Raw genomic sequence first — 13,893 nt, forward strand, 5'->3', positions numbered from 1 at the left:
ACCAGAGTGGAAATAAATGACTAACAGGAATAACAGATAAGAAAGATTACATATTATCTTCTCAATGTATCCAAGAAAATAAAATTTTGTAGGAAAATTTTTGCCAGATCACTCCACTACTAAGGGTCAGTTGTACAGTCCCTGGTCAGCAGCTTCTTAAGCTCTATTCTCAGAACAGTGTGGAAAATGCATTGTATGGACACAGAATAACGCCTAACTGGAGAATGTGGGATAACTAAACTGCTGATTCTGGCACAGTTAATAAAGTTAACTGGAGAATAAGTTTTGACAATGGCAGAAAGAGCTATAGAATTAGTGATGTCAAGATTGTTTGTTGAACATGGAAGGAGAAGAAACAGTGACATCATACAAATCATGTGGAGGAATATAACAATTTCAAATTTGTATAAAAATATTGTACAACTACTCCTTCTGAATCTCACGCTTGAGAAACTGGATCATATGGATGAAATGTGAAACTGTTTCCTAACATAAAACTTTCTTACAATGAAATGAATATCCCCAGCTGCATACAGGCATGGATATAAGTCAACGAGGACAGTTGAAAAAGTGTGCCCCAACCGGGACTCGTACCCGGGATCTCCTACTTACATGGGTGACACTCTATCCATCTGAGCCACCGAGGACATGTCTGAAAGAACAGATACCATCTTCATATATATATAATCTTCACACACACACACACACACACACACACACACACACACATATATATATTTCTCTGCTTGTGTCTGTGTATGTGCGGATGGATATGTGTGTGTGTGCGAGTGTATACCTGTCCTTTTTTCCCCCTAAGGTAAGTCTTTCTGTTCCCGGGTTTGGAATGACTCCTTACCCTCTCCCTTAAAACCCACATCCTTTCGTCTTTCCCTCTCATTCCCTCTTTCCTGACGAAGCAACCATTGGTTGCGAAAGCTAGAATTTTGTGTGTATGTATGTGTTTCTATCGACCTGCCAGCACTTTTGTATGGTCACATCATCTTTGTTTTTATATATATATATATACCAAACAAAAGCGTTGGTATGTTGATAGACACACTTTGTGTTCGTTTGTGTCTCTATCAACGTACCAACGCTTTCGTTTGGTAAGTTACATCAGTTTTGTTTTTAGATATATTTTTCCCACGTGGAATGTTTCCCTATATATAAGAGTTATGGCTCACTGGCCATTTGACCATCTCCTTCTGTGTGGATGCACAAAGAGTGCCCAAAGTCTTACGGAAATTGGCAGTAAAGCCACGAGTAATGAGTATAAAGGGTAGGGGCACTATGAATATAGTGTGGGACAATAAGCTGCAAATGTGGGTCTCATGGGAGGCATGCCAGAGATAAGTCCATGCAGTCACACTATCATCTGTGTCCTTGGCGGCTCAGATGGATCAGAGCATCTGCCATGTAAGCAGGAGATCCCGGGTTCGAGTCCCGGTTGGGGCACACATTTTCAACTGTCTGACTTATACCAATGCCTGTATGCAACCAGGGGTATTCATTTCATTGTAATTTCATTCTAACGAGCTGCATGATCACTAATGATATCTGTTCTTTTGGACATGTCTGAAAGAACAGATACCATCTTCATATATATATAAAACTTTCTGCTTGTAGTAGTCCTAAAAGGCAATTGATATTGGTACTTCATGTATTATATTGTGGCATGTTATTTACATAAATGAGGGGGATAAAATGATCATTTGTGCCAAAACAGTCTCGCTTATTTGGAGTGTGTTACAACTGCTGTAATAGTAGAAAAGCCTATTTCATTTTATCTTGCAGAAAGTGACAAAATAGACATAATCAGATCAAGAAACCACACCAGTCTTGGGTATTATTTGTATTAACAGCTTTTTCAGTGTCAGACAATGACACTTTGATTTTTCATGCATAAAATGTTTGAAAAACTTTGATGAGGTAATAGATTCTTTCGCAGAAAAAAGTACGCCATGTAAAGCAGTAGCAAGATTAGAGAGAAAAAGGTGCTGGGACCTAAGGACTGAAGAAATGTGTACTGTATTGCTTGCCTCTTGTCTATACTGGTTTTATATTTCCTATATTTCATTTTATGTGACACAAAAAAGAAAGCTGTTAGCTAACAGGCCATCACGAGTGAAAATTTTCTGAAGAGTTCTTATTCTCCAAGTCACAAATAATTCCACCCAGTATTAATTGTGAGTTTTTTTTTAAGTGGGGTAGGATGTCAAACAGGCCAACTAGGAGCACAAGAGGCACCACAGGACATTTTAATTTCCACTGTACTGAATATAAGTTTTATGGCTTCCATTACAAAATATACATGTTTTCAATTCCACAGAGTAAAATACAATGTTGTGCAATTGAACAATGCTGTGCAAGGGAGGCATGGCACTGTACTTTGGCATACTTCAGGCCAAACAACACATCTTATATTTCCTCAAACATCTATGTCTTTTAAATCAAACTCTACAAAATGAACATAATTTTTAACAATCATTTTTTAAGTGTTTGACATCCTATCTCAAATGCTCAAGGGGAGACGGTTGCTACTGCCAAGTTTTTGCCCCAGTTAGAAAATATCGTAGATCCGGGGCTGGGTGGATGCACTCTCCAATTTTTATTATGTGGCATGAACCGCTTCTGCAACCACACTTACTATAATCAGAGCTCTAGCTTCCATTTTCACTATGGAGGAAGCACCATACACTTTAGTATCTGACAATGGATACCAGTTGTTTTGCAGAATTTGAGGCATTCTGCCAATGCAGCGTAATACAGCACCTGGCCACGACCCCTTTCCACTCAGTGTTGAACTTTGAAATGGAAGTCTATTAAGGCACATATGAGGAAAGCAGTGGCATCAATGCCCACTGAAATATTATAATGTTTCTGGAAACATACTGAACCATCCCAGTCAGTGGATGCAGCCTGGCCAAGGTACTGCATAGGCAAAAGCTGTGCATGACACTGGACAATGTGACCTACACAATAAGCACTGAGTCCATGTTACACATGCTGCTACTAGAAGGGTACTACTGTGTGGGCATCCACATTCAGCCAGAAGGTGGGTGGGACACATCATTCTCAGGCACAATGAGCACTAAGCTTTCCTCATTGCAGCCATACCAGAGTACTTTATCTGTCAGCATATTAGCTGTGGCCATCACAAATACAGGAGCTTTCTCAAACCAGTGCAGGGCCCTCCAACCCCATCACCCTCAGCAACAGCACTTTTAGGTCTTATCCAAAGACTGCAAGTGCTCATAGGTTTGCACCACGGCCACGGCCACAGCACTGTTACAGCCTGCACCCATGCCATCACTACCAGCAGCAGCTATGACAACAGCTGAGAATCAAACCAGCACAGACTGGCACCCAATTGAGGTTGAGTCACTTCCACCAACAACAGCAACAATGATAGCAACAAATGAATCAGTCAGCAGATAAACAGGATGCCATAGTGATGGAAACCCCAGAATTGAGGTGATGCTGGAGCTGCTGGCAAGCCTACCATCACAGTGCTACCTACCTCTTGCCACACAGTGCAAAACACAAGTCTCTTTATTTTTGGCCCTAGGTGCCTGTTAAGGGGGGGGGGGGGGGGGGGGGGGGGAGGGTTTTAGTATCCTTGTTTTACTCAGATACTGAAACTGAGATTCGCCAGCTTGAGCCATCCAGCATTGTTTTGTTTTGTGTTCATATCTTCAGTTGTCAAAACTGGTGGAGAAAGCAAGGAAGAAAGTTTGTGGGCTTTCCTTGCAGTATTGTGTTGATGTTTCTGAAGCTTTCTGATGGTCAATCTTATTTTCACTTACAGTTACTTGCTTGCACTTGATTTTTCTCTCTGTCTGCTATGTTTGCTTTGTTTGTACACTGTTAATGGTTCTTGCCTGCTATTTAATTTCGTACTGTTTTTGCCATTGACCAGTCAGTTATTTGGTGCCACTTGCTCTTTATCAGAAACAGACTTGAGGCCTTCCCTTGCCTGGGTAGTTCAGTACTAAAATGTGTATTATTGTCTTTGATAATAACAATAATTTATTACCTAACAGCAGAATTGCAATAGAGAAACAATTGGTGAAATAAGTGAAACACTCCCAATCTCCCCCCCCCCCCCCCCCATTTACTCTCTCTCTCTCTCTCTCTCTCTCTCTCTCTCTCTCACACACACACACACACACAGAGAGAGAGAGAGAGAGAGAGAGAGAGAGAGAGAGAGAGAGAGAGAGAGAGAGAGAGATACAAATATGCAAATATACACCCCTATATTGCTTGTGGATAAACATACAGATAAAATTTGTTAGTACATTTACAACATTGAATGTATTATGTAAATATTTACTGAATTTTTTTACTTTTATTTCAGATCTATGAACAAGTATTGCAGCAACTGAAAGAAGCCTATGCTCAGATTATTAAAAAGATGGGAGACCCTCTGCAGGAAGGTGTTTTGTATGGACCAGTACACAGCTCCCAGACTGTAACTGCATTCCAGAATACCATTAAAGAAGCACTGGCGGCTGGAGGTACAATTGAATTTGGTGGAAATGTAAGTGTTATGCAGAAAATAATATTTCATAATTAACTTCCAAAGTTATAGGTAAACAAAAATTCCAGCCAAATATTTCTGAAGGCATGCTACATACGTTACTTACAACTGATTACAGGTAGGTAAGGGATAGCACTAGAAATGTTTGGAAGGAATGGCAAAAATCAGCATGGACTTAGAAATCATCACTCTTGCAAAACTCAGCTTGCCCTTTTCTCACATGATAATCATACAAGCTATGGATGGAGCATAACAGGTAGATTCTATATTATTAGATTTATGGAAACATAACACTGTTGACAAAGTTCTGACTACACAGTTTAGGTTCCCAGATATGTGAGGGGCTTGAGGACTTTTTAAGTAATGAAACCCAGTATGTTGTCCTCCATGGTGAATGTTCATCAGAGACAAAGGTATCATCAGGAGTGCCCCTAGGGAAGTGTCACAGGGCTGCTGTTATTTTCTGTACAAGTAAATGATCTGACGGACAGGATCAGCAGCAATTTATGGCTGTCTGCTGATGATGCTGTGGTGTACAGGAAGATGTCATCATTGAGTGACCATAGGAGCAACTCAGAAAGAATTTCTAGTTGGTGTAATGAAAGGTTGCTTGTCATATATGTAGGAAAATGTAATTTATTGCAAATGAGTTGGAAAAATAATCTTGTAACATTCAAATATAGCATTAGCAAGGTGATGCTTGATACAGTAACATTGATTAAATATCCAGGCATACATGACGCAAAGCTATATGAAACAGAATGACTACATCAGACTGTTAGTAAGGGACACAAATGTCCAACTTTGTTTTAGTGCAAGAATTTTGGGAAAGTGTAGCTCATCCATAAAAGGAGACAATACATCGGACACTAGTGAAACCTACTGAGTTGTTTATTGAGTACTGAGTGTTCGGGATCCCCACCAGGACAGATTTAAAGAAGACTTTGAATGAATTCAGAGGCATGCTGCTGGTTTTGTTACTGGAAATATCAATCAGCACGAAAGTATTATGGAGATAATTGATGAACTGAAATAGGAAACCCTGGATGGAAGATGACAAGATGACATTCTTTTTGTGAGGCACTCTTGTGGAAATTTAGTGAATTGGCATTTGGGATTGACTGCAGAATGTTTCTATAGCTGCCAACGTATATTTCACATAAGGAACAAGAAGGAAAGATGCAAGAAGTTAGGGCTTTTTCCCATGCTCTGTTTGCAAGTAGATCAGGGACGAAAATGATTAGTAATAGTAGTATATGGTGCCCTCTGCCATGGACTTACAGTGTCATGAGGAGTACGTATATAAATGTAGATGCTCTAATTAAAACTGAGATTTATGATAGAAGCCACAGTTGTAATAATAATGGCCACTAAGGTACAAATGCTGCTAAAAGGGATACAGAAATTTTTCATGCCAGATAAACTTCACAAGCAAGCTGTTGATAATGTATCTTCACTAGTAAGTACTCAATGAAGCTGTAGCAGATTATGTGCATAAGGAATGTGGTGTTTGCCTTCAGATGGCTCAGCTCCCACTACAGCCAATAGACACATGCAAAATAAATAATGACAGCATTCCTGTTTTTCTGTACAACAGGTTCTGTCTTCATGGAATATATTAGAAAATAGCTGAGGATGGTAAGAAAGAGAGAACAGGCCATGCAAAATACAGTTTAAGAAAGAATAGACTTCTCTGAGGAGGAAGGGTGTGGTGAGATGAGAGGTTATGTTAGATTGCAGCTTCTCATATTCGAATTTCAGGAACGAGGGATGTAAATGGCCTCAGTGGTGTTTCACACAGTCAGGTCTCTGGCGTCATGCTGTACAAGTGTAGAGCATGTTCAGCAACAGAATATTGGATATTCCCAAGGTGATAGTTCATCTGTGTTCATTCTTGTGTTCTGCACATGTGGATGAGGCTATTACTACATAGAAAACAATACTATGAAAACATTTTAGTAAATAACAAGATTAGTTCTGAATGTGGCCTTGCTTGCTAATACTGTGTACTTTACTATTGTGGACCAGAGTAGGTGGTAGTGGGTGGTGCAGAGGGCAAGTTTTACAGTAGGGCTAGTTGCAAGGGTAGGTTCTTGTGTTATGAATGGAGGTCTAGGCATTTCATAGGATTTGACAAGAATCCTGATAAAGTCAGATGGTGGTGACAACAGAAGACTCAGGGGGAAGAGATTATCACATGACAAAAAGAGATTATCACATGACAAATCATGGTACACAATATGGTGATCCGATGGCAGGGTGTGGGTATGGCGAATAATGTGATATTATTAAATAGATTTACTTTAAAAAAATTATAACTCTGCTGGATTACTCCATTGAGGCAATCCAAGGCCTTACTGGTACTGGATGACATGGGAAGAGGCTCTGAGTTACTTGAAAGTATGAACTTTGCTGCTAGAAGAAAATAGATGTTGGGAGGAAGGAGACTGCCCAAGAGACTAATTTCTGGATGATGTTTATTGGGGTGAATGCTGACAATGTAGCCTAGGAGATGTTATTAGTGTAATTGTTGAGACATTCATTGCTGAAGCAGTTTTGTTGACTATGGACACCTAAGCTGTAGATAGTATACAGTTTGGCAGGGAAGGTGTGAAAACTGACAAAGTGGAGAGATTATTGCAACAATTACTTTGATGCAGACCCAAGTTGGGTTGCATCAATGACAAGAAATATCACACAAATAAACATTCTGGTAGTGATTTTTCTAGCGCTCCTGCAGGAAGGAATATCTTTGTTACTGGAGCTGGCCTTTGTTAGACAATGCAACAAATCTATCCATCCATATAGATACAGGCTCTGAAGTGAGCTCCATTCATGTGAAACTGCCACAAATGGCACACAAAACATCCATAATCGAACTGCGCATCACAAACAACACTTGTATCAGGCCATGCGGAACATCTGTGCGCCCTATGGACCTCAGTTTGCATGAAAAATTTACATGGCAGTATGTAGTCACAAATGTTCATGAACCAATCATAGGCATTGGTTTTCTCCATTAGTTTCATGTCTCCCCTGACCTAAAACTGGGGAACCTCAGGAAAATCAGTACTAAGGAATCAGTATTCAGTATTGCTGGTCCACAAGCACATTCAATGCAGCTTTGTAAGTGATTATTCTAGTCAAAAAAATGGTTGAAATGTCTCTGAGCACTATGGGAGTTAACTTCTGAGGTCATCAGTCCCCTGGAACTTAGAACTGGTTAAACCTAACAAACCTAAGGACATCACACACATCCATGCCCGAGGCAGGATTCGAACCTGCGACCGTAGCGGTCGTACGGTTCCAGACTGTAGTGCCTAGAACTACTTGGCCACTCTGGCCTGCGATTCTTCTAGTCCCATATGACATATGCCTATAACTATTTAATAGCTACTGGGCTTCAAAGTGTGGACTACAAGCAGCGATGAAGAGTTATGAAGGAGGAAAAAGGACAGGCTTAGGGTGCACATTGAAAATTTTGAGTTGGAAGCTTGGACACACTCATGAGGTAGGGAACTGGATGCTATGCAATCTTATCTAAGGCAGTTACTGTGGGAACAGCACCACCATCTGCAAATACTGGCGCAAATGAGACAGCACCTGCTGAAGTAGCAATGAGCTGCAGATATAGAAAGTCAGTGCATACTGCATCCTATGACCCATCAAAGATACAGATCAGTATTACGTACCTCCCTAACAGTATGCATGCACCCACTACCTGTGCCCTGTTTTCCCCCTGGAGTGTGTGTAATGTATAAACAGAGAGGTGTCAGACATGACACAGTGCACAAAATTAACATACGCCTAATAGTGTACCAAAAAGCATGCAGGCTTGTACCAGACAGATTACGAGCATCAAAAACCACTATCAATGAATTGTTGCAGGCAAGCATAGTCAGGTCGCTGTATGGTCTAGGGGCTTTGTACATACACACAGTTCCTAAAAAAGCCAGAACGTACAGATTGTCTAGTGATTATTGTGCCCTGAATCTCCACACAGTATCTGACCATTACCAATAAGGAATACCCAAGACTTTACTCACAGTTTGGCTTGTGCTTACTTGTTCAGCATTCTACTCATTCTACTGCTACAGAGGGCATAATTAGAACTGCAGAAAACTTTGTTTCAGCTCTAAATAATAATAGAAACAAGAGTTGGATTACACCAGCTATAAAAATCTCTTGCAAACATAAAAGAATACTCCACATGTTATGTAAACAAAGTAGTGACTCCCCCCAACTAACAGAATACTATAAAAACTACACATGTATCCTAAGAAGAGTGATAAGATAAGCAAAAAGGATGCAGAATGATGAGTACATTGACAAATCCAGCAATAAAGTAAAATCAATGTGGAATATCATAAAAAGGGAAAGAGGGGAAATGAAAGCTTCATTTATGAACACAGAAATCAAACTCCACAATGAATCTATATCTAATCCCAAAGTTGTGGTGAACTCATTCAAAAATTTCTTTACAAGCATAGCTGAAAAACTGGTCCAAAATAATCCTAACACAAATTACCAACCAGCAAACCAAAAATATCACACATGTGCAGAGTCAATTTTCATTACCAAAGTCACTGAAAATGATGTTGCAAAAGCCCTCAGAGAGTTAAAAAATTCATATTCAGCTGGAATTGATGGTATCCCAGCAGCTGTAATAAAAAAATGTGAACACACAATTGCTGAACCATTAACTCACCTCTGTGACTGTTCTTTCCAGGCCGGTTTCTTCCCTGAAGCTCTGAAACTTTCTAAAGTAATTCCTGTCTTCAAAAAAGGTGATAATAAAGATATGAATAACTACAGGCCTATCTCAATCTCACCCTGCTTTTCTAAAGTTTTTGAAAAAATAATGTCCAAAAAATGATGGACTTCATTGAAAAAAAAAGATTTACTAAGTTTAGCTCAACATGGGTTCAGAAGCAACAAATCTACAGAAACTGCAGTATGTGAGTGTATAAATACGCTTTTAGAACTGTTAGATAGAAAACAACCCATAACAGGCATATTTCTGGATCTGTCAAAGGCTTTTGACACTGTTGACCACAAAATATTACTGGAAAAATTAGAACACTACGGTATCAGAGGAATTGCAAACAACTGGATTGCTACATTCCTAACCAATCGGATACAGAGATTCAGCATGAAATATACTAATAGACAAAGCAGCTCAATAACCGAAATACTATCAAGTAATAAAACTGTAAAGCAAGGTGTTCCACAGGGCTCAGTATTGGGACCCCTACTTTTCCTCCTGTATATTAATGACTTGAGCCTGAATGTTGATGCACACAAAACAATAATATTTGCTGATGACACAACTGTACTCCTCAAAGGGGAGAATACAGAGGCGGTGCAAAAAGCTGTGAACGTGGCTACTGATCAACTCAGCAACTGGGCAAAAATCAACAGATTAACTATCAACACCAAAAAGACAGCTTCCATGAACTTCCACACAACACAAAATGCAAATTCCTCTCAGCCATCTGTCACTATAAATAACCAGTCAATAGATACCGACACTGTTTTCAAATTCCTAGGTCTGTGGGTCCAAGATAACCTGAAATGGAATACACATACAGGAAGGGTAAATGCCAGGATTTGTACTGGCTGTTATGCATTGAGTGTACTGAAAACATGTGCTAGCCTGAAAACATTAACCAGTGCATACTACGCTTATATACAAGCCCACCTAAAATATGGTGTAATATTCTGGGGAAATGCTCCAACTGCTCTGAGCACATTCAGAATCCAGAAGAGAGCATTGAGGATTATTAATGGGAGCAAACCCAGAGACTCCTGCAAACCCATCTTCAGAAAGTTGGAAATCCTTACACTGCTTTGCCTCTACATTCTTGAGACACCCATAATTCTTCAGAAAACATATAGTGCCAACTGACCCCAGAGTCGTAAAAAATAATGAAATACATGAACACAACACCAGGAAAAACGCAAACCTGCATGTTATACGTACAAACACTCAACTGTGTAAAAAGGGAGTTTTCCACATGGGCCTCCAACTATTCAACAATCTTCCCACTAGTATTAAGTCCATCAAAGACAACATAAAATTTAGCAAAGCCATGAAGTTATATTTGTTGTGTCACTGTTTTTACTCTGTAAATGAATACTTAGAACAGTAATCTTGCTGTTTGTGCTAAATTGAAAACATTGAGCAATATAATACATTAGAATACTATAGGCTTACATTAATACATGTTAACAATGTTAAATGACATTTTCAGATATCTGCAACACACTGTGTACCATCACATCACATGGAATAATTAAATAAATAAATATTCATGCCTTATGGTTAAAAAAATGCAGCTCAAATATACAACACTTCCCCAAATTTCCATTCTATTTCTCATACTTGGATAATATTTGATTTATTTTAGAGACCCTTGAACATTTTGGAGTTGTGATGAATGAAGATAAATGCCAGCTTTGACAAATGGAAGTAATATTTCTAGGACACTCCATCAGTCAAGCTGGATTTTGACCCACAACCCAATGCACTTGACTTATTCTGTCATCTCTCATAGCCAACAAACTACCAGTAGTTGCAGCATTTCCTCAGCATGATCAGTTTCTGCAGATGCTACAGGTGGCAGCTATACAAGCACCATTGGCTTGGCTGGGAACAACACATTCGGCCAACAGGTTCGATTTTGGACTCCAAAAATGCAACAGGTGCTCAGCCAAATTAAGCTCAGCTTGCTACAAGCCACCAAGACTTTTCTTTCCACAGAAGCTAACAGAGTCTTAACACAAATGGTCAGTTTACAATTAGGATCCGCTAGCCATGTATGAGGCCACGTGGCAATTCAAAGAAGACACTTACGGTACATCAACAACAAATTACACAACCACCGACTGCTTGCAGGCTCAATATGGAATCCTGGAATCTATTGTTTTCCACATCTGTTCCACCACATGGATTATGTCAAATAATTTACCACTGATTTTCAGCACCTCAGGAGCATTAATTGTCTTGATCCATGCACTGTCAGTTAGCATCAACTACAGGGATCTTACTGTAGTGCAACAGGAGCCACAAACCTGTGAACCTCTACAAGATGCAGCATCCTGATTGAAAATGGAGTGGCGCATCATCTTCTGTTCCTCCACACAAGTCTGGTATGATGTATCGCAACACCGGCTCTGACCACTAATTCAGTTAGCTATGAGGAAGCCTATCTTCAATAGTTTACACTGACTGTTGCACCGGATGTATGCTCTACTACTTTGTTTTTTACAGAATGATTTGTCTGGCCTGATGTGACGTGAGAGTGCAAACTGTTGACTCAAATCTGCATATCTTGTCAGAGTTGCAAGACTAGTTGATACACACAGTCAAAGTAGTAGCAATACTGAAAGGTCCATTACATGTCGACCTCAATCTGGTTGGCAACTTACCAGAGTCAGAAGGTCACTAACATATTCTTTCCACAGTTGAATATGTGTTGGGTCAAAGTAGCACCCTTGCCATACACAATGGTGGGAATGATGGTGAGAGCATACAGCTATGGGTACTGTGTTTCAGCCGCACAGCATCCATAACAACCAATCAGGGCTACCAGTTCAGGTCTGTATTGTTCTTCAAGCTATGTTATCTTTGCAGCATTCAGTACCACCACGCCACAGCCTACCTCCCGCAGAGCAGTGGACTTGTGAAATTCTGTTCTGAAACACCCAATGCAGCACTTAAACTATGTGATCAAAAGTATCCAGACACCTGGCTGAAAATGAGTTACAAGTTTGTGGTGCCCTCCATTGGTAATGCTGGAATTCAATTTGGTGTTGGCCTACCCTTAGCCTTGATGACAGCTTCCACTCTCACAGGCATACGTTCAATCAGATGCTGGAAGGTTTCTTGGGGAATTGCAGCCCATTCTTCATGGTGTACCACACTGAGAAGAGGTATCAATGTCATTTGGTGAGGCCTGGCACAAAGTTGGCATTCCAAAACATCCCAAAGGTGTTCTATAGGATTCAGGTCAGGACTCTGAGCAGGCTAGTCCATTACAGGGATCCTATTGTCATGTAGCTACTCCACCACAGGCCGTGCATTATGAACAGGAGTTTGATCATGTTGAAAGATGCAATTGCCATCCCTGAATTGCTCTTCAACAGTGGGAAGCAAGAAAGTGCTTAAAACATTAATGTAGGCCTGTGCTGTGATAGTGCCACACAAAACAACAAGGGATGCAAATCCCCTCCATGAAAAACATGACCTCACCATAACACCACTGCCTCCAAATTTTACTGTTGGCACTACATACGCTGGCAGATGATGTTCATGAGGAATTCGCCATACCCACATCCTACCATCAGATCGCCATATTGTGTAGCATGATTTGTCATTCCACGCAACATTTTTCCACTGTTCAATCATCCAGTGTTTACACTCCTTACACAATGTAAGGAATCATTTTGCATAAATGACCCTTCCACTTCTGCAGCTTGAGAACTTCTGCAATGACCAGCAGTTTTGCTACAGCCATATCCAATGAGCTCCCTCCAATCTTAGACAGTACCACATGGATCAAAGTTGGGTGGGTGGAGGGGCTGTGGCACCACTACTGGGTTTCTACACCATAAAATGGTCTAGTTGTGTCCTGCCTTGCAGCCAACCCTGGTGGGGCTGGTCATGAGCAATTGTGTGAAGAACACGGGGGCAGCTGGTACATTCGTTGGTCTCTTCCCACTAGGGCTCCACAATACGTTTGAGTGAGGCTCTTTGCATATCTAATCACTGATGACACATAATATCACACAAATAAAACTCTCAGATATTAGTTAGCCCTCCCTCATGGAGGAATATCTTTGCCACTTCAGCCATTCTCAGTTCGCTGTGAATGATTGTATTGTATGCAGGCAATATATCTGTAAATTTTTTTGTTGGCAATAAATTCATGTTAACTTCACTCACTGGCACACAGCTTTATTCTGCAAGACTCTTGCGTGGAATTCCTACAGTGGGACTGCACAACAAGCAACAGCATCTATTTCAATGTAACAAGTATAATTTGTGATAGTGTTAGATTTGACAATGGAATCATTCCACTATTGCCATCTTTCTGAATAATTTTTACCAAGTGGTGACTTCAAGAGTGACCTGCATCATGCTCTCTTCCATCCCAATTAGACTTTGTTTCGTGTGAAACATGAAACTGGAATTCCTACATGTGCATCAGTGATCTGAAAATCAATGTCCAGAATGTTGGCTTGGAATTTGAAGAAGAAACAGATAAAATACAGTTGGGAAAATGAGCTCTTGGAGGAAATGGAGTAGTTCTTACTTGCCCTGGGTCCTAACAACATAGGTATCATTTTGA

General features: G+C 40.2%; 1 protein-coding gene across 1 annotated transcript in view; it reads left to right on the plus strand.

Moving 5' to 3' along the window:
• The window catches only part of LOC124612834 (alpha-aminoadipic semialdehyde dehydrogenase-like), a 134,997-nt gene that overhangs the window by 106,321 nt on the left and 14,783 nt on the right, over positions 1 to 13,893 (plus strand). Inside the window, exon 6 of the mRNA XM_047141261.1 lies at positions 4,358 to 4,540. Coding sequence (XP_046997217.1) covers positions 4,358 to 4,540 — 183 coding nt within the window. The remainder of the gene's footprint in view (positions 1 to 4,357; positions 4,541 to 13,893) is intronic.

Source organism: Schistocerca americana, chromosome 4 (assembly GCF_021461395.2).
Source record: "Schistocerca americana isolate TAMUIC-IGC-003095 chromosome 4, iqSchAmer2.1, whole genome shotgun sequence".
Lineage (NCBI taxonomy): Eukaryota > Metazoa > Arthropoda > Insecta > Orthoptera > Acrididae > Schistocerca > Schistocerca americana.